The sequence below is a fragment of the Triturus cristatus genome, chromosome 10, assembly GCF_964204655.1.
Source record: "Triturus cristatus chromosome 10, aTriCri1.1, whole genome shotgun sequence".
Classification (NCBI taxonomy): domain Eukaryota; kingdom Metazoa; phylum Chordata; class Amphibia; order Caudata; family Salamandridae; genus Triturus; species Triturus cristatus.
In genome coordinates, this window is record NC_140593.1 from 1,134,565,758 (window position 1) to 1,134,586,673 (window position 20,916).

Genomic DNA, 20,916 nt, shown 5'->3' on the forward strand with positions numbered 1-20,916 from the left:
TGTGTTGCTGCTGTGGTGACATCTTTCTGGTATGCATGGAGCAGTGTGTTCCACTCATTGGTGAGTGGATTTTCCCACAGTTTCATATTTTACATTACATCTTACGCTACATTACTACATTGCTCTTTTCATATCCCATACACGTGGGATTGCGTTATGGGTGGGATTTGCCCATTTTCTTAGGTTAGCTTTTACATGAAGGATGTCTTAGTGGGTGGTACATTACTTCTATGCCATGACATTTGTGTATTAGTCATTCCTACGGCTAGTTCATGTCATGCTGTGCTGTGCCACCTCTCACGCCTGTCTGGCCAGTGGGTGTGGTTGGTGGTGGTCATAGGTGCGACTGTGTTTGTTATATAATATGTTGTTTCTTCTGCCATATTTTATGATTTTTTATAGAGGGGGAGGATGGTGATATATTATCTTGATTATTATCTATGCATCTCCTTTATTTTTATTTATATATGCATCTTCTTCATTTTTATCTATCTTCTTTATATTTCTCAATGTTTTTTATGGTTCTTCTGGTTAATGCTTTATTCCTTCTTGCAGTTTCATTTTTGTTATATAAACGGGGAGGATATGTAGTATCCTGTATATGCATTTATCCTGTTGCTTTCTCCCTAGCTGCTCAGCCAGCGTGAATGTGCCGTGTGGAATGTTGGCGTGGTGATGATGAATGGAATGTTTGGTTGTCTGTGAGGGGAGGCGTGATAGTTGGAGTATGGGCTGAGCAGCAGGCAGGCTCCTCCTGGTGGGGCTCCTCTACATTAACTGACCATGCTACAACTAAGACTAAATAAACCTTTGTAAACTACTTCTCAGCTGCTAGATCTTCATTACTACAATATCCTGTTCAGATGGGCAGTATTACTTTAATAGCCTTGGTGCAGTGGCTTCTCTTGGAGTGTGAGACAGAAACTTGTCTTCATAAAGTTCTTCTAGACCTGGAACCAGAGGGTGTGGCAGACGAGGAGAAAAACGAGGAGAAAGTGTATGAGGGACTGTGGCGGGTGGCGACTCTACTGGGATACCCCACTTCATGGCCCTTTGTGCAGAGACATCTTAATTAGTTAGACTATCCACCAAAGCGTTCTACGAAGGAGAACAGTAGGTGAGGTAGGTGTTTAAGAATAGAAGTCTGAAAAAGGTATTTTCCTGTGTCCATGAATCTCCTGAAAGGCAGTGCTCACATATATCCTTTATTTTGTGCCTGGGAGGTTGAACTACCATAGGCAGTACCTCATCAGGTTGGATTTATGGAATAGGTGTCTCAGACGGCATACTAGATATCATAGCAGCAGCAAAGAATGGAACATTATAAGCACCGGAGCATGCATCAAAGGAGAGCTGGACATTTTGCGCACTAGAGACATGGATATGTCAATTTGGATCATCGCAGATCTGGGGGGCAATGGATGCAACTTCAGCAGCTGTAGAGCTGTCTGTAGTGGGTCATCTGAGAAAGGAACACAACTAGGGCTACTGGTCTGCCTGGAAACTCCTCTGTAGATGTGGAAGACAGAAATCCCTTCTACAGGATTGAAGGATCCTGCCATTACTTTAAAATATAAAAAAATGCAAAAAGAACAATTGATGGACAGAAGGCAGAACAATGTCATACATTCACCCCAGTACAGAGATCTGGACCTAAATCCATTGTTTTTTTGCTCACCAAGCCATTCCAGTTTGGACCCAACCATATGCAAATCAGTCTTGACCCTGCGCCCAATGGGAACAGTCGAACCCGAACTGCCAGGCCAGGTCCTCCCTGGACTGAAAACAAGCATCCTAGAACCGGTTTCGGGCTTTCAGCCCTCATCAGCCAGAATAGCTGGACTCCAGTGGCATGGAGAGCACGGGACACACGTCTGGGCATACCCGTACCACTCGGGGTGACAAATGCAAAAAGAACAATTGATGCACAGAATGCAGAACAATGTCATACATTCACCCCAATACAGATCTGGGCCTAAATCCATAGTTTTTTTGCTCACCATGCCATTCCAGTTTGGACCCAGCCATATGCAAATCAGTCTTGACCCTGCGCCCAATGGGAACAGTCTCACCCGAACTGCCAGGCCAGGTCCTCCCTGGACTGAAAACAAGCATCCTAGGACTGGTTTCGGGCTTTCAGCCCTCATCAGCCAGGAGAGCTTGAATCCAGGGAGGACCAGTAAACTGCGAATGTAGTATTTGGTTGTAAAACATTCATACATATCACTGCGATTCAGTATTAGCAAGGGACGCCATAAACACGGCCCTTCCTAATATCAACTCGCAAACCCATTTTATGATTCAGTAACAGGTTACGGAATCGCAAAATAGAGTTTGGTACATTGGAAAAGCATTTTTTGCGCTTGCAAACAGGCCAATTCGCACGCAAAATAGGGTCATACATGTCTTGACATCACTCCTTTGGTCTTAAGTGATACAGCAGCAGTTGTTCTGATGTAATAACATTCCTTCACAGTGACACACAAAGCCAGCAATGTTGGGGTTTACCCTGCAATACAGTTTTGGGTATTACTTTTATGCAACTGGATAAACGGAACACTGAATAATTCTGAAAACATAGTCTAGGCAAGGGGATGTTTGTTCTACTATAATAACCATTTTGCCTCAAAACGTTTTCCTGGAAATAGTGAACAAGTGCTCAAGGAACCCCGCATGCCGATAAGGTTGAAGAATACTCTACTGTTAATGATTATCACTGAAGATCCCCCAAGGCAGAAGAAAAAGAGTTTCTAGGAATGCATCTGACTATAATACATTGTTTTGTTTATGGGTTTCTTTTTTTAACAACCGAAAAAAGTTGTGACTGGATTGGGCTTAGAGATGGTTTGACACTAACCCTACCATTTCAACACACATAGTTTTGCGTGTAGATCTCCACTGCTGTCGCAGTGAAAGCCGCCATGGAAAGTGCTAATCTTCTAATGAGAATATGTTCATTAAGTGTAACTCATCCATGTCAACGTATCAAAGGAAAGCACCGAGCTACTTGTCTAAGGACTGGACAGATTTCCTTTAAACAAATCCCACACCTCGTTTGATGAATCGTTAGACTGCCAACGGAATGTAGATGCAAGGTCAATGCATCTCTAAGACTTGCCCAAAAGTATGAAGTCACAGTTTTGGGTAAAAGCCTTCAAAGCACAAATTGAACCTGCATGTACTGATTAGAGACCAAGGTGTAGGCAATGGTTAAAAGTGCTCAAAATGGATGAATCCTCTGTAACATTTTTGTTCTAACAGCTAAGAAACCATCCGTAAGGAGGTGCACAGATACATATCCAAACAACATTGAGTCGCCCCAGACAGCAGGAGCATAGAGGAAAGGCGTGGGCTCCTGTGGGGTGGCTCCTAATGGGTGAAATGGGAGTGCCGGCTAGATAGAGGAATTTTGGCAAAGGAAAGATGAGTAAGGAATCAGGTCGCAATCCTAGGACAGCGTGCAGAGCAGAGATAAGGAAGGGCCGCAAACTGCGTGCGTATTTCTTTCCTGCGAGGAAGACAGATATCAAACCAGGAAACAAGAACAACAGGCAGAAAACGGCAGAAATCCCATAATTACACTCCGGAAATGGGAGTGGAGTCAGGGTTTTTTTGTAGGGGCTAGAGAATAAGGATGCAGGAACCAACAGGAGGAACAGGAGGAAGGAGAAAAGGTGGGGAACAGTGGATGTGGAGACCAATGGATACTTGGGAAGAGGAGGGGTAGAAGGAGGGGGTGGAAAATTCCTATAAAAGTCAGGAAGGAACCGAAGAGGTGAGGAAACAAAACAGGAACAGTACCAATCCGGACGTAGGAAACTATGTTTCAGGCAAAGGCATTCCATGCCCACTTTGAGAGAAAGAGAGACAAAGAGTAACACCTGGGTCTAACTGAACTGTTGGAAGATGGTCCAGAGACTGAAGAAGAGAATACTCATCCTTAAAGACTTGTGATACAACTTTTTAGGACTGGAGTAACGTTTTGAGAGCTCACTCTATTTTTGATATACAGCCTTTAATTAAAATATATCTTTACTAGTGTTGGTTTAATCCGATAAGAGATGTAGATAAATACTTAGGTGACATATTAAATAAAGTGCTATGTAATTAGAAAAGATCATTTGTGTACCGGATGATTCAGTACACCATCTTACCAAGATCACTGCATAGGGTCTGGTGTTTTCTCTATGTAGGAAATATTGAAATTTCTAAACCCTTATCTTGGTCACCAATCTAGTGCAGTCATTTACACAACAAATGCATGTAATGTATTTCATGATGTAATTAAGAAAGGCTGATTTATGATTCAATTTTTTATGGACCCTTTCCTCACACTAATACATATTGTATATAACTCCTATAACACCTACTAACAGCTCATATATTCAATAATTGTCTATCTTTATCAATGAGTTAACCTCAAATGTAAATCAACCAGCCACCGGCCTCAGCAACGCAAGATGGTGCAGACTTCTCGGTGACCATAAATTGAAATTAAATTGAGCAAAATGGGTAACATTTTTCTCTCTCAATGTTCATCATGAAATGTAAAATATAAATAAACAGGGAGTACTATGATATTTATGAGGGTATGTCTGTATCAATTAGGAATTCTGCAAGTTAAAAGGTGTAGAAATTGCTAAACATACTGGAAAAAAGAAACAGTGATTGTTGAAAAGACAGCTGTCACCAGTCTGTGACAGACTGATACAAAAGTCAACATGCAAGATATGAACACAAACAATTCAGTAGAAGAGCAGGGTCTATCATAGATAATGAAAAGGTAAGTCATATTTTTAGAAATAATAACCCACAGTAACTGATCACAAACTACCTGAGAGGTAAAAGATGCATGATTAATCTTCTAGCAATGAGATCAACTTTTGTGCCACTGCTTGCACACACAGAACGGCCCGCATTCCATAAAATGTTATATGCTGCTCATTTAGATGATGTTAGAGACACCAATGATCTCTACAGAGACCTCTACTTTAGTCCTGACATAAGAAAATAAAACATCTTGGACAGGACATAAAGCCCTTATCTGAAGGTTTGCTGTCATAATTGTATATGCATAGCTCTCAAATCACCTGGCTTCTCAATTGTAATAACAGGCTAACTCTGGATAAACAACTGGGATATTTAGATATACACTGATTTTGGCAATTAAAATACTGAGTAACAATAACAGATTACCATTAAATTTTGCTGATAGACATGGTCAGTAAGATATAGGGATAACTTAAGGTAAATATCATGCTCTCAAAATGGCTTCCTTTATTTAGGTCTCCCAGGTCATAACACCCTACAGTGTGCCATGATATTGCTAACAGGTCAAGACTAATCAACCTCCCTTGATACAGAGAAAGTTTTCTCTAGAGTAAGATGGAACTGTGCCCTGGACACCTGGCCACTATAATCTCTGACTGGCAAATCAAATTGGTCTGATTGTGGAGAATCTTCATTCAAGTCAGACTGTTTCTAGGCTGACCAATCACCTCGAAATGTCAAGCATCTTCTAAAATAGGAATGGAGCACAGAACATAGACCATGCGCTCTAATTAGAATACGAGGCACATGGGATGCCTTGTCCTGCCATTGTATTCGCACCTATATCAATTTCTCAACTCTTAGGCAGTCTTTGAATGTAACTTTTTGAATTACACTTCACTTCCATTAGAGTCAAACAAGAACAAGGTGCCACTTTGAACTCCTCATGATTTCACCTCTGTCGGGAGAAGGATGCATGTGCTTTGTTACAAATTGGGCTCTTTAGTATGTAACCGGTGTAAGAAATGAGAGGAAATAATTAAGTAGATGTTATGCACTTATTTTTAGTTTTTTCATCACACACACTCTGTGCGCATCATTAAAATGGGCTGTTTTCTGAAAAGTGAGTATGTATTTTGCAAATCTTAAAATGATATCTTCTCCTGCGTCATGGATTTAGTGATATTCTCCTCTATTCTACCTTCCTGACAACCTACCAGCTGAATTATTATTTTATTCTTGAAACATTAGCATGTTTGTCCTTATACTGACGCTGTATGGTGCCTGACAGATTACACTGTTGGTAGGAAGGCAATAGAGCCGTTTCAACACACTCCATATACAGCAGGCAACAGACAAGTGTGTTACATTATGCACCGCCTCACAAAGGTGACATGCAGAGTAACATAAACAAAATAATAAAGTAGCTGGGTCTAATCTTGCATGATGGAAATATAATCTCACGCTGTAACTGATTGGAAACTCAGAATTCCCAGGGCATTATCTGCAAGGGGGACTGTCCCACACCTAAAAAAAGCGATTTGTTTTTAGAAAATGTTTAAAGCTGCATGTGGGCCAGTATGGACCTTTTAGCACAATTGTTTCCAGAGTAGCTCAAAGACGGTCGGACCTGTTCCAGATTTTCAGCCACATAAGACATATATCTATAAGGTTTCTTAACGGAACTCATTTATGTGATCAAAGGTCATCCAAAATGTTGTGAATGGATCCAACCCTCTCTGACCTATGCTGAGCATCCCCACTTTAGCAGATTCATTTCAACTTTGCCACCAGCCTTTTTGCTCTACTAGCACACCAAAGTCAGAACTTTTAGCATAGATATACCATTAGAAAAGGGACACTATGTAACAGGAAAGTAAAGGATATACATGGTGTAGAATTAGCATACCTACCCTCTGGAATTGTATTTTTCCCTTGCCCCCACTAACATTGCATAAATGAATCTAGAAAGTTCACCAGCGTGTGCACTTGCACAATCCAGCACTGAGCAAAAGTACCATAGACCCTTGGCTAGAACATCATCTGTACTCCCTCTGAGCCATATTTCTATGGCGTCCACCTGCCCAGGACGGTCCTTACTTGTTCCTTACTGTTCAAACTGGAGTATCTCACCGTGTTCCAGGGTCTGCAGGCAGACGGCAAGGGAAGGGATACCCACAGGCAGCAACTCACAAAGCGCCGAAAAGTGATCATATCTGGAAAAAAAAGCAGTGTGTGCCAAGGCAAGTTAATTTTTTGTACCTGTCAATAGGGAAAACAGTTTCTTTTCAAGTAAAACTGGTAAAGATGAGGTTAAAAAGAGTGTTAGAACTGGGGGTCTCAAGTTGGCAATGGCTTGCACCTTTGTCTAAATAGGGACCCTTGCTTCTAGTCAGAGTAAGGGGGGCTACACTCCTAAAATAACCCCTGCTCAACCCTGTGGTAGCTTGGCACGAGCAGGAATGCTTATCTCAGAGGTAGTGTGTAAAGCATTTGTGAACATACATACATTAATACAGTGAAAACACTACAGAAGGACACAACACAGGTTTTATAAAAATAAGTATTCTTTATATAGACTTAACACAAGACCAAAACGACAAAAATCCATGATACAGTATTAAGAAAATGACTTTAAGATGGTAGAAATAACTCAGTTCACTTTAGATGGTAAATGCGACACGTTTCCCACAAAGTACCTTTGGATGCGTCACGCAAGATAAACAAAAGGTTCGCAGGGAGAACGATGCGTCGGTTCCTTGCTTCGGGGGGAGGCAATGCGTCTGTTCCTCAGTGCTTGAGCAAAGTAGGCGATGCGTCTGTTCTTTACCGGATAGGAGGTGATGCGACAATCTCGAGGTGCGGCCCGGTTGAGATGCGACAAAATGGTGACTTGCTGCAATGCGACGATCCGGTACGATGCGAGAAGATGGCGCCCTGGATGCGATGCGAGGACGTGAAGACGATGCGTGCACGCCCGGCGGTGACTCTAACTTTGGAGCCGCAACAGGCTCTGCGACACGCTTCTCCGGTATTGCGACAGCGACCCTTGCGGTTGCAACACACTTCTCCGGTGATGCAATGACACACAGCTGCGACGGAGACATGCTACTTCTTGTTGAGTCGTGCTTCCAGCTGCCAACAACACGCAGGCTTCTGCAGACAGAATTCCCAGCAAGGAAATTCAGGGTGGAGCTGGTGGAGAAGTCTTGTATCCCTGGGACTTCAGCAGGGGGCAAGCACAGTTCAAGCCCTTGGAGATTCTTCTTCAAGATGATGAAAGTTGCAAATAAAAGTCTTTCTCCTTTCCTTGGCAATACAGAAACCACTGCAGGCCATCCCCAGCAATTACAACTGGCACAGGGGAAGTCAAAAACTCTTTCAGATTCTCTAGTTCTCCTCCTTGGCAAAAGGTCCGTCTTGATGTCCAGAAGCGATCTAAAGTTCTGGGGTCTAGGTCCCCCTTTTTATACACACAAATCCTTTGTCTCTGAAGGCAGAGAGTGTCTGTACCTAATCCAAACCAGTTCTGGGTGCATTCTGCCAATGCACAACTTCTTCCTTTGTCAGTGTGGGCCAGGGTCATCAGACGCACCACAGGAGGTGGAGCCAGCATTGTGGAAGGCAGGCACAGCCCAATTCAGGCCCAGGTGCTACTCCTCCCACCACTCCCAATGCAGATAGGTCTATTCAGCCTTGTGCTGACTCACCTTTTCTCCTGGAGCCCCCTCAGCCCCTGACACTCACAAACCACACATGGAATACACAACCTAGCAGAGGCAGGCTTGGATGGTTAGGCAAGAAAATACCTACTTTTTAAAAGTGGTATTTTTAAACACAGAATGTTAAAACCAACTTGACAAAAGGATGTATTTTATCATTCTGAGTACAGGCATACTGAATTCGTTTTTCTACCTTGTTCCCTGGGCCAGTTAGGATTATAAAATGTTATAATTAAACTGCCCATTCTGGCCTATGGGAACAGGTAGCCTTGCAATAGTGAAAAACGAAATTGGCTGTAATTCACTATCAGGACATGCCACACACCTCAGGGCATGTCCTACCTTTCACATACAATGCACTCTGCCCTAGGGCCTACCTTAGGGGTGGCTAACATGTAGAAAAGGGAAGGTTTAGGGACTGGTACGTGGGTGCACTTACCAAGTTGACATGGCAGTACTAGACTGCCCACAGACTCTGCAATGGCAGGCCTGAGACACACTTTACATGCTGCTTCTGTGGGTGGCACAATCAGTGCTGCAAGCCCACTAGCCGCATTTGATCTACAGACCCTGGGCACACATGGTGCACTATACTAGGGTCGGACAAGTAAATCAAATAAGCCAATCATGGAGTCACTAATCCATTATATCAATTTACAATAGGGAGCACTTGCACTGTGGCACTGAATAGCAGTGGTACAGTGCCCAAAGCATCTAACCAGCAAAACACATAAAAAACAGAGGAGACAGCAGCGAAAAACAGAAGGGAGACTCACGCCAATGGTACCAGGTCTAACAAAGAGAAAGCGGTTTTACAATTGGAGTTAATTCTGAAAAAATATCATTATCCAAATTAATGCAGGGATATACTGCATCCATGTATTTTGAGTTTCACTGTGATATTATTTGCTATATTGCTTCATGTGATGTTGTTGCTATTGCTATTAACTCCTGTGGTAAATGCAGAATGTTTACATCTCTCAGCAGCACTCACACCAACCAGTAATATGCTAAACATATAACTCTACCAAAAGGCACGTACAAATACAAGCTGGACAAAGGCTCAACACGGACGGAAATGTAATAAGAAATGGCATGGCTGTGATGTAGACAAGTAACAATTTAAATGAATTAGAATAACTAGACGAAAACAACACTTTCCATACACACTGAAATATTCAGATTTTTCGCTACTGTGGGACTTGAACATGCATTTAGATTTAGAACACACCACCTGCAAATTAAGTCAGGCTCTTATTGAGGATTTGGGAGCTCTCAACCTCGATGTGATTAATTCCTCTCCTACTCACAAAGCCGGTCACTTGCTGGACCCCATTTTCTCTAATATCACTGGCCTCACCTCAGATCCTCCCCTTCCACTACTCTGTTCTGATCATTTTGCAGTGCTCTTTTCCATACCCTCCTCCTCTCCCCTCAGTCCGGCAGTAAGCGGACCTAAATTCATGGATACCCTTAATCAATTAGTACGTCAGGTTGCCATAGATCTCCCTGTGGTCAACCAGTGATTTAGAAGTTCTCTTGACCTAACCCCGACAGCTAAACTCAAATTGGTGTCCAGGGGGCACACCCTGCCCCCTGGTTTAATGAGATCCTACAGGAAGAAAAGAAACTATGAAACTCAAGAGAGTCTGGAGGAAGCAATATGATAATGATTCAAAATCAAAATATAAGACAGCCTTGAATACTTGTTATAGACACTGCAGAACTGCTTGAGTCATCTTCTACTCTGATAAGATTTCAAAAGCAGAAAACCGTCAAAACCCCCTTTTTAAAGTGGTTCAAGACTTGATTTACTCTAGCAATATCACTTCCCCACCCTCACTTCCAGAAGCTCAATGTGAAGAGCTGGCAGATTTCTTTATCAACAAAGTGACAAAAAAAATGCCTTTCTCTGACTACAGGAGCGAATGGAACTGCTCTATCTAAAAGCGCCAGCTCACACCTCACCTCTATTCCTTCTCCTTCTGAGGAAACACCACCCGCAGATACAAATCTATTACTGGCCCAACTTCAATCCTTTCCTCTCCTGGACTCCGCTTATCTCTTGGACATTCTGTTGCATATTAAATTATGTTCCCACTTGATCCTATCCCCCATGCAAACTCAGTATCATGAGTCCCCACCTTTTGCTCTCATTAGTGGAACTCTTGAACGCCTTTCTAAGGGAAGATCACTTACCCAAAGCCTGGAAGCACGCAAAGGTGCTTCCCTTGATGAAAAACCTCACCTGGACCCCTCTAATCGGGCCAAATATAAATCCATTTCTCTGTAAGATCCTAGAAAAGCACATCAACACTCAATTGATCACCTACATGGAAGCCCAGAATGCCCTTCACCGCTACCAGTCAGAATTTAGACCCAAGCACTGCAGAGAAGCTGTGCTTTCAGGAGTCACGGAACATCTACGTATTTGACTTCTAGACAGGGGCATCACGGCCGCACTGATCATATTAGATCCAAGCGCGGCTTTTAATACTGTTCTCATGACATTGTTCTCAAAAGACAAGCTCAACTAGGCATTAAAAAGATGGCGCTTGCCTGCTTAGAATCCTTCCTGAAGGACTGTACCTTCCAGGTATTCTTCACCAACACTTTGTCAAGCTGTGGCCTAACCCTATTCTCATATGCTGGCGACACCCAGATCATCATTTCTCTGTTGTCCAAGCAGGAAGCCTGCTCAGAAGATCTTCATTTCTGCCTCAACTGTGTCTCCATGTGAATGAATACCAACTCCCTAAAATTAAATGTAGACCAGACCGAGGATCTGATATGGGGTAAGAATCCCCAGCTCTGGGGTGCCCAACATTGGCCTGCCTCTTTGGGAATACCTCCCGAACCCTTCAACAAGGTAAAAAATCTGCACATCTGGCTAGATTCCGCCTTGTCCATAAAGCCACAAGTAGCCAAGGTTGCACCTTCCTGCTTCGCCATTATGAAATGGCTTAAAAATATCCTTTGGATACTTCCTCTCTCTGCTTAGAGAACCGTCACCCAGGCCATGATACTAGCCAGGCTGGATTATGGTAGCATCTTATATCTGGGGGCTGACAAGACAGTGATAAGACATCTCCAGCTGGTTCAAAATGCGGCAGATAGGCTTCTATCCCGGCTCCCCAAATCCTCCTCCGTGCCTGGCCTCTTTCAAGACCTCCAGTGGCTCACAGTGGACAAATGCATCAACTTCAAGGCTCCCTGCTTCATGTATACAATCAAGCTACATTCAGGACCACGGTTCATCCAAAATCTGGTTGTGCCCTACAAACCCTCGCCACACGTTGGGTTCAAGTAACCAGTCCCTCTTTACAGTCCCTAAAGTCATAAGCTCCTGAATGGGTGGCCGCTCCTTTTCCTTTCTGGGCCCCAAGATGTGGAATGCTCTCCTGGAGTCTATTAGAGGCTGTTTCTTTCTACCCTCCCTAAGAGGCTAAATACTAGGCTTTTTAGGTCACGTTCTTAGGCTGCTGATACCTATCCTCAATCGTTAGGAAACCCAACGGGTGGCTATGCGCTAAATAAGAACTCAATAATAATAATAGTAATAATGCAGAAACATCCTGACCGGTGAACAAAAAAGGCAGTTAACAGTACCGGGAGGTGAATTCTGGGCATTTGTTTTTCTTTCATAAGCAAAGGGATATATCTGGGGATAGCTCAAATCATGGAAAATATGGTGCAGCTCTTCGTCTTGCAATACTCAATTGTGATTTTCTTGGAATGTTCTGCTGAGTGAGTCTACCTCTGCAGTTTAAACACCTAGAAGATGGACAGCTGGAATCTACAGGTTCCTGGCAATGATTCACTTCTAAATTGTTTGAGCTTCCAGACACAGGCGCCTGAAACGAGTCCCACCTTGCTTGATAGCACAGTAATTTATTCTCACATTGTCTGTACCAGAAGAACGCAAATCTTGAAAGCTGTCAGCATCAACTTGAGAACTAGAAAAAAATACTTTCACTTCTATAAAGTTGATGTGATCAGACATCTGTTTTTTGGACCATGTCACAGGTAATGGAAGACGATCCACGTGAGCACCACATACCATGAGGGAGGCATCTATTACAATTGTGTACATTGGGATAGCCTGATGGAAAATACTCCCTGCAGCAGGATTTTTGATTGGCAACAAAATATGGGAATCACTGAATTGCAAACTGAGATAGAGCGAGTCTGTCTTCCCAGCTGGAGGTGCATTGGCACCAATGGTTCTCTAGGGGTTGTTGATCAAGAGGCCTCATGTGCATTCGATTATGTCGTACTAGAAAAATGCAGGAAGCCATTGCCCCCAGTGAGCTGATATCTGATTTGCTGCCTTTAGAAGATTGCAAAACTTCAGACAGATAGATGAAAGTGCTTCTCGAAGGGGAAAGATTTGGCCCAGTGTTTCCACTATGGCACATAAGCATTGAGTGGACTAGACTGGGACTGATTTTAATATGGCATGGGTGACTTGCGAGGCTGCCATCATGGCAGACGTGCTCTAGGCGCGCTGCGCTCTGCGCCCTGCTTATCCAGTGAATATCCTGCAGGGATCTGCCCCACAGAGACCATGCCTCTGACTTCCCTGCTGTGCCCAGAGGAAGGGGCGTCACTGCAGATGGTGCTGCAGCAATACTGTGGGCCCCTCTTTTGATATGCCCGCAAGTGAAATCACGGCCCAAGAGGTGCTGCCACTGGAGCCAAGCTGCTGATAACTGGCGTCGGGGAACGACAGGATTGTGACTGTCCGCAGCAGTAAACTGCAGTGGCAGTAAACTAGGACACAACCTGCGAAGACTTGCGGTGCCGGGACACCACGGCCTTGGCCCCACGAGGATACGCAGGGGTTGGGTTTGAGGGCCAGTTTTTCCTCTCATTTTCTCTTTAGCTGCTAGCCTGTAGGTGTGAGGTTGCCTGGCCTGATCCGAGGACTCCTCATCGCACTCACACCTGTGTTGGTGATGCGATAATGCTGAGAAGGTCTTAGACACAAGCTCCAACACGTCTCCTTCTTTACACTGGGTATTTCTTGTCTGTCTGCCTAGCCTTTTCCCCATCAGGCACATGACTGGTTGATTCCTGCTTAGTCTAGTTTTAACATGGTTTGGGTGGAAAGACATTGTCTCTCTGCCCTTTGGTATTAGTGTTTTAATGTCATTGTTTTTCATGTTTTCTGTTATGACTCGTGACTTTCACTGGCTCTGCAATATGCCGTCAGATACCCTTACATGTCGAGTGAATTGGCCTATACTCGCCGGCCCCCATGCGTGGCTCACATTGTGGGCATCCTACCCTATCGCTCATGGCCCGCTGTAATACTTGCATGGAAGCGGCACAGACAGATTTTGCTACCAATTATTCCACCTACGCAAGGGGGTTACTTTCATGGGTCAAAGCAGGTACTCCATTTGTAGCTGAAGACCTTTTCCGTAAGGACGCTACGGTATAATATCAGGTCGCTTAAACGCCCGCTCAGAACAGGCTGCCTTCTTTCATGCACTCTCTCATACCCTATCACGATGGAGTGACACTCTGTGGGTCATAGGGGGTATTTTAATAGTGTACTGGACCCTACTCTTGACTCTTCCTTACCCCTGTTGCCCCGCACAACTGCTTCCTCTAACGCACAAATGCTCACAAACTGGCTCCTGCGTTTCAGACTGATCAACTTGTGGCATCTCAGGAATCTGAATACATGATCCGAATACAAAGGTATACTCATTTTACACAGCAGCTCACACCTTACATGTTCGCAATAGCTGACTGGGACACTCCGTTACTTCCATCCATCAAATGGGTAGAATACATGGGCCGTCCCTTGGTTCAACGAACCTCTGAGAGCTAGCAAAAGCGAATGTAAAGGTCTAGAAAGGAAGTGGCATTAACATTACACACCAGAGGATAAGCTGACTTATAAGGCTGCCTTGAAATCTAATTTTCTGCATGTGAAAGAGGCTAAAAAGAGAGGCTAAAAAGAGCTATCTGTAGGCTAAGATTGAGATCGCTAACAATAAGGGCAAGGAGATCTTTAGCATTGTAAAATCATTCACTTCCCCCAAGGCGACCACGAAAGAATCCCCACACTCAGCTGAATGGACCAGTCAGGTGGCCCTATCCCTCCATAATAAGATTGTCACGATCCAACAGTCTTTTTCTAGGGATACGGGGGAAGGACCCGAACCAACATCAGACTTTGGTCGAAAAGTCTGGTCCCCTGCAACCTCAGCATTACACCAACTCCCGACTATACAACTGGACGAATCGCTTACATACCTCAAGGGCCTTAAGTCTGGCTCTCCGGTGGATGCATGCCAGCACGGTGCCGTCCAATTGGAAGCAGGCAAAAATTCTGCCGCTCCTTAAAAAAACGACCGCTGGCCCAAATAATCGCGCAAACTATAGGCCTATCTCCCTCCTCCCGGCTCTCTCTAAGGTACTCGAGAAAGATGTCAACAGAGCGATCTTGGATCATGCGGAGAGTCACAATCTGCTGCACATGACACAATCTAGCTTTAGAGCCAATTACAGCATGGAGACTGCTCTGTTGGAAGTGGAAGAGCACTTAAAGGAAAAGCTCAAGCATGGAACCAACTACCTGTCACCTTGAGAGCACCAACTGATCTGACAGCTTTTAAGAAACACCTAAAAACCTGGCTCTTAAACACCCAGACGTGCCTTTGGATCATGTCATGTGTGAACCTTTAGCGCCGAGGACACTCTTGTTGAGTAGCCATGCGCTTTATAAGATCCTTTCATTAATTCATTCATTCATCCACTCTGATGATAATCCCCAAATATTGCTACTGCAGTGGGCAACTGAGCCACCAACCATTCCTACCAGGTGACTCCAGCCTGCATTGCTGGAGAATTCTCCATTCCGAGCCTCTGTAGGAACAGTAATTGAGGACTACTTTGACCACAATGCTGGTACCTCCTCCAATAGGTTACTTGAATGGGACACCTTCAAGGTGACACTATGGGGACACTGCTTGGGTGTCCAAGGTAACATGAGGCATACACTTATTGCAGACATTACAAAGTTAAAACGCACTCTCTTAAATTTTCAGACCCAAGCTGCTAGTGATAGTGGTGCCAGAGAAGAGCTGGCGGAAGCACGGAGCAAACATGTCACACTGTTATAAAGACTGTTTTACTTTAATTACACTGCACACTTGGCTCATACACATGCAACGGCTGACAGAGCAGGACGGCTCTTGGCCTGGCTTATTCAGTAAGACCAGCCCCAATGGCCCATAATGGCGCTACGCTCCGACACGGGTCCCGTCCTCTATATACTGCATGCTATTCATAAGTAACTCACACAGCATTAGGCACACATATGCCAGTCCACTGCCCACATGGGACCAGAGAACCATGACCCCGTTTTGCCACCCTGACATTACCCCACATAACCGCTGACCAGAGAGCAGAATAAGACTACCCACTCACACTGGAAGAAATAAAGTCCACTCACACGGGAAGAAATAAAGACGGCAATCACAGCTTTGGTCACTGGCAAATACCCCGACCCTGATTGGTCTGCCGGCGGAACTGTACAAAGCTTAGGCATTCCAACTGGCTCCATGTTTGTTAACAATGACAAGGAAGTCATTTCACTTGGCAGTCTTTCTGCCTCCCAGAGAGAGGTGACAGTCATTTCCTTACCTAAACCTAACTAAGACCCAATACTCGTTGGCTCCTATAGACCGCTTGCACTACTCAATACTGATTAGAAGGTTCTGGAGAAAATACTTGCTGATCGTATGGCACCCATGCTCCCGCCCTTGGGGAGAGGTTTTTTCCCTCGACCCAACTTATGAATGGGAGAGACTGGAAGGGGTGGTGCTCAAAAGACTTTTATCAATCCCACAAGGCTCAATGGTTCAGGCCATAAGGAGAGAGTGCAATTTGGTCTCTTGGAGTATGCCGGCCTCTACCTGGGCACTAAGATATTTTAACACATTGTCGGAGGATGATGAGGTGGCCAAAGTCTCCAAATTGTGTTGGGAAGAGATCCAAAGTAGTGAGAGGATGTGGGCAAAGGCCGTAAGTACTAGAATAATTGCACTAAAGAACCTTCATGTAAATAGTGGTACAGTCACATCTTGGCTCCCATTTCCAGGCAAACAAGCACTGAGGGAATCAGCTTCTGTGGTGTCAGAATCTATCGACCTGATTTATCTAAAAAAGAGATTATCCATTAGTTTCACAATTGCTACATTGGCCAGGATACTGTTTTTCCCTATCTATCACGGCTTCCAGATCCAGGATTGAGGAATGAAACTTTAAGGGCCAGGGTGGGATGTAACCCAATCTACTCTTCCCGCCCACACAGTATCAGGGTACAGAGTAATAGTGGTCTTTGTCCCTGCCCTCTGAAAGTTAAAAGTACCCTTATGCATATTCTTATGGACTGTGCCTTTTATTTTGCAAATAGAATAAACATTTTAAGACCTCTGTTTTTTAAATATGATGCTCTCCATAGGGATAAAGCTGTGGAGTTATTGTCTGAAATGCGTAATCTCGATGTAACAGTTGGAATTGCCCGGTTTCTACGATCTGTAAAACTAAATCTTACTCATGAAATGTAGTGTAAGGGGGGTAGGGTAGCTAGGAGGGGGATCCTTTTAAATGTTTTTAACTGTTTTAATGTTTTAATCGTGTACTGTGTTTTTTCTTTTAGAATGTTTTATGGACAAATGTCTAAATAAACTTGTTTTTGAACCTGAACCTTGGTTCACCCGGACCAAAATGGGTGTGTCCCCGCTCGCCACACCTCTCTGAATTTGCGTCGCTTCGTTAGAGTTATGAAGTATGCCCGACAGGCATGCCCTCGCGCAGGATGCCTGGTCTTGGACCTTGAGAAGGATATGTTTTCAATGTATTGGCCCGTTATGGTATTGAGTAATGCTTTACAAATCTAGTGAAACTGTCGTATACTAACCTCCAGATTAGGGTTAAGACAGGGACTTTCATATCAGATGTCATTCCGATCTACAGAGGGACAAGACAGGGCTGCCCGCTGTCACCATTAATGTTTTCGTTGGCGAATAAACCCTTGGCGTTGGCGACGCGCCATTGGGGGACACAGTTGGGTACCCCTTTGGGAGATGGGATACACACAATATCATTATACGCCAATGATATGTTGTTATACATTTGGGACACCCACAACATACATGACACGATTGCTTCGACCCTTGTAAGTCAATTAGGCAAAATCTTGTCTTTTTCAATTTCACTCTGATGTACCCGATCCATGCTTTTTTCTCGATGGGATGCGACTGGATTGACAACAACATACATTCAGATACTTGGGGATGAGGGTTTACCGCTCTCTGGATGATTTGTTTGAGGACAATGTCGTTCGATCAGTCACATCACTACACGCTCAGATGGTTTCTGATGCACAATGGCACTGGTGGTAACAGGCAGGGTGGCGTTACTGAAGATGGTAGTTTTGCCCCACCTTCTGTATTTCTTTATGAATCTACCCATACACATCCCTAGCACATTCTTTTGTGTGTATGAACAACAGATCCACGAATTCATCTGGAACAAGTCGAGATGTAAAGTGACCTTCACAAAACTTTACCTAACCACGGGCGGAACGGCAGGGACGGTGGGCTTTAAGGGGGAGGCAGCTGCCACATATTTTGAACAATACAACATTGCCGCCCAAGTCCAATGGATAGCTAGGTGATTAACAGGCTTATATCTGTTGGACACTGCCAAAATCTCCCCTGGTTGGGGTCTCCCCGCTTTATTGGATCTATTTCACCCTTGCACAAACACACAAAAGTCCGACTCCCTATTGCTGGGGGTTGCATTCCGTTGATTTCGCAAGTACCTCCTTATCACTAAACTTACAATCCCCTATGTCCCAGGGTTGGTTCTACTAGGTATGCCTGGGGGGGGGGGTAAGGATCCCCACATTGACAGCCGAATTGGCAGTATAGCATGCAGCAGGCATACACATGTTGGGGGACCTATATAGGGATTGAAATGCTGGTGGAGAACGGTGGCCTACCACCGAGACAGTTCTTACTGCACAGCGCATTACTTGTTACGCTTGGATGCCACTGGTGCGACGTGACCACCGAACTACACATGCACCTCACAATTCAATACCTACATGTGATGGGCAGGGGTAGACATCTTATACGTTGGTTTGCTGACTCTCTCCGGTCCCACACTGCTCCCCAGCTCCTTTCATTGCGATCCCGATGGGAGGAGAATTAGCGCGACACAGCATTCAGAAGGAATGGGCCGCAGTATTGGAGAGCCCACGACACATTTTGTTTTTTTAAATACTTTTTATTGGCATTTTGAAAAACAATACATACAATAGCACATCTGGTAATACGATTTGATATGGGCCTACAATCAGGAACGCACAATCGCGCCCTGTGTGGACTGTAGAACGTGCGAGCCGAGGGCATGTGGGTCTCCACTGAATCCATGAGTTGCAGTCAGGCGTCCGGGGCCTGTGCCTAGGCATACCCAGCTAGCGCACATGGTGGTCGCCACGCCCTGCAGGGGCCACTAAGTGTGCCTACTCCCCTTAGCATTTTACCGTAGAGGCTATGGGATTGCAGCCATATGTTAACCGTCAACAAACTGGGGATATATGAACTGGTGGGATGCACTATGTCGTGAATGTTTAGCAGCAGTTATCTTGCGCCTGAGAGCTGCACCAATGCGTGGTATCTTGTTGGGGTTTTGTCCACGGGCGAGGGGAGGGAGGGAGGCGGGAGCGTTGATCACTGCCCGTGTGGAGGCATAATGAAGGAACAGTCGCAGGTCCCAATTACGATCCGCCGGGCGCCTGGACCCCTTGTATGTCTTCCCGGGTGGGCCCCTGGGGGACCAATTGTTCGTGGGCCCGCCACCTTTATTGTTTCCTGCGCGAAGGAGTGCATTAGCATGGCCCAGGGCATAGAAATCGGGTGTTTACGACGTCCTTGGGCTTCCTCCGCTCTGAGTAACGCTACCTCCGCTTTACCCCACTTTTGGACTGCGCCCACCCATGCCACCAGAGGAGGCCCCTCCGGTGTCTTCCAGTGCATGGTGATGCACGGTTTGGCCAGGAGGAGCACCAGGGAAGCAAACCGCCTCTCCACTTTCTTATGCTTGTGCCGCCTATGGATACCCAGGGCGCTAGCTTCCCATGTGTGTAAGTCCTGTAGCCCTGTAACCGTGCGAAGGGCGGTGTGGATCACGTGCCAATAACTGTGAAGTGTCGGACAATCCCAGAACATGTGTTTGAAAGGGGCAGCGGGCTCCAGGCATCTTGGGCAAGCAAACGAGCTGTCAGGGAAATATTTCTGTAGTTTTTCGGGAGTGAGGTACGCCCTATGCAGGATGTGCAATTGTATATTCTTGAAGCGGTAATTGTGGGAAACCTTCTTGGTGTGCTCAAGGGCCCTGACCCATTCCCCGTCATGTAGTGGTCTGTGGAAGTCAGTCTCCCAGTACTCTCTGAGGGGTGCAAGTGTGGGTTGCCTTAGAATCCGTATGGCTTTATAGATCCAAGTGACTAGGTGGCGTCCAGGCCCCATCTGTAGTATCGCATGGATGACCGGGTGTGTGGGGGGTTCCGTGTCAATCGTACGCCACTGCCTTCGGCAGTCCGTGAGGAGCTGTCTATACCGTAGGAACTGTCCCCCGGGAAGTTCGAAATCTTCGACCAGTGCGTCAAAAGTCTGCAAGTGTCCCTCAAAAAACATCATCCCCACCTCTGTCACGGCGTGATCCGTCCATGTTTGCAGCATTCCCTCCGTATAATGCACCCGGCCCCTGGGGAACCCTATCAATGGTAGAAGTGAGAGCCTTGTGGGTAGCCAACGCCTTCATTGCGTGTCTAATCTCAGTCGCCGATAGGTCCGTTGAGATCTTGGCGTGTGTCACGGTCTATGCGGGGCAGCCTGAAGCGGTCTAAAAACTCGGACAGGACGTCGTCCGATACCAGGGGAGGGGGGGGGGGGTCGGCATATAATCTCGCATTGTACTCTTGGAAGGCCTTGAGGATCAAGTCCTGCGAGTATAACAGAGTGCCTTGAGTGTTATGAATGACCGTGATGGGTGGGAGGCTCGAGTCCTGCTTGACAAGCCAAGCCAACAACGTGCCCGTCCGGTCGCCTTCTTTGTGGACCCGAGCTGCATATGCCGGCGCATACTTGCCAGCGCCTCCGCGTAGGCAGTCTCGGCGCTAGCTATCTGAGCTGGCGTGGCGTTAGCCGGGTTGATCTCTTTGGTGAGCTCTGCCAGCGTTTGCTCCGCCTTCTGGATATCCCGTTCCAGAACCCGTCGGACTCCTGTGATGTGGCGAATGCAGGTACCCCGCATTACGACCTTGAAAGCATTCCACTCCTGCGCGCGCGTAGTGGCCGTGCCTGTGTTCTCCTGGAAATATTGGCGGATGTTA

At 45.5% G+C, this 20,916-nt stretch overlaps 1 protein-coding gene across 2 annotated transcripts in view; it reads right to left on the minus strand.

Annotated features, from left to right (window-relative positions):
* The window catches only part of LOC146796740 (hexosaminidase D-like), a 326,342-nt gene that overhangs the window by 69,062 nt on the left and 236,364 nt on the right, over nucleotides 1-20,916 (minus strand). For both annotated transcript variants that reach the window (XM_085629431.1, XM_085629430.1), the window contains exon 10: nucleotides 6,904-6,986. In XM_085629431.1, the coding sequence (XP_085485557.1) occupies nucleotides 6,904-6,986 (83 nt within the window). The remainder of the gene's footprint in view (nucleotides 1-6,903; nucleotides 6,987-20,916) is intronic.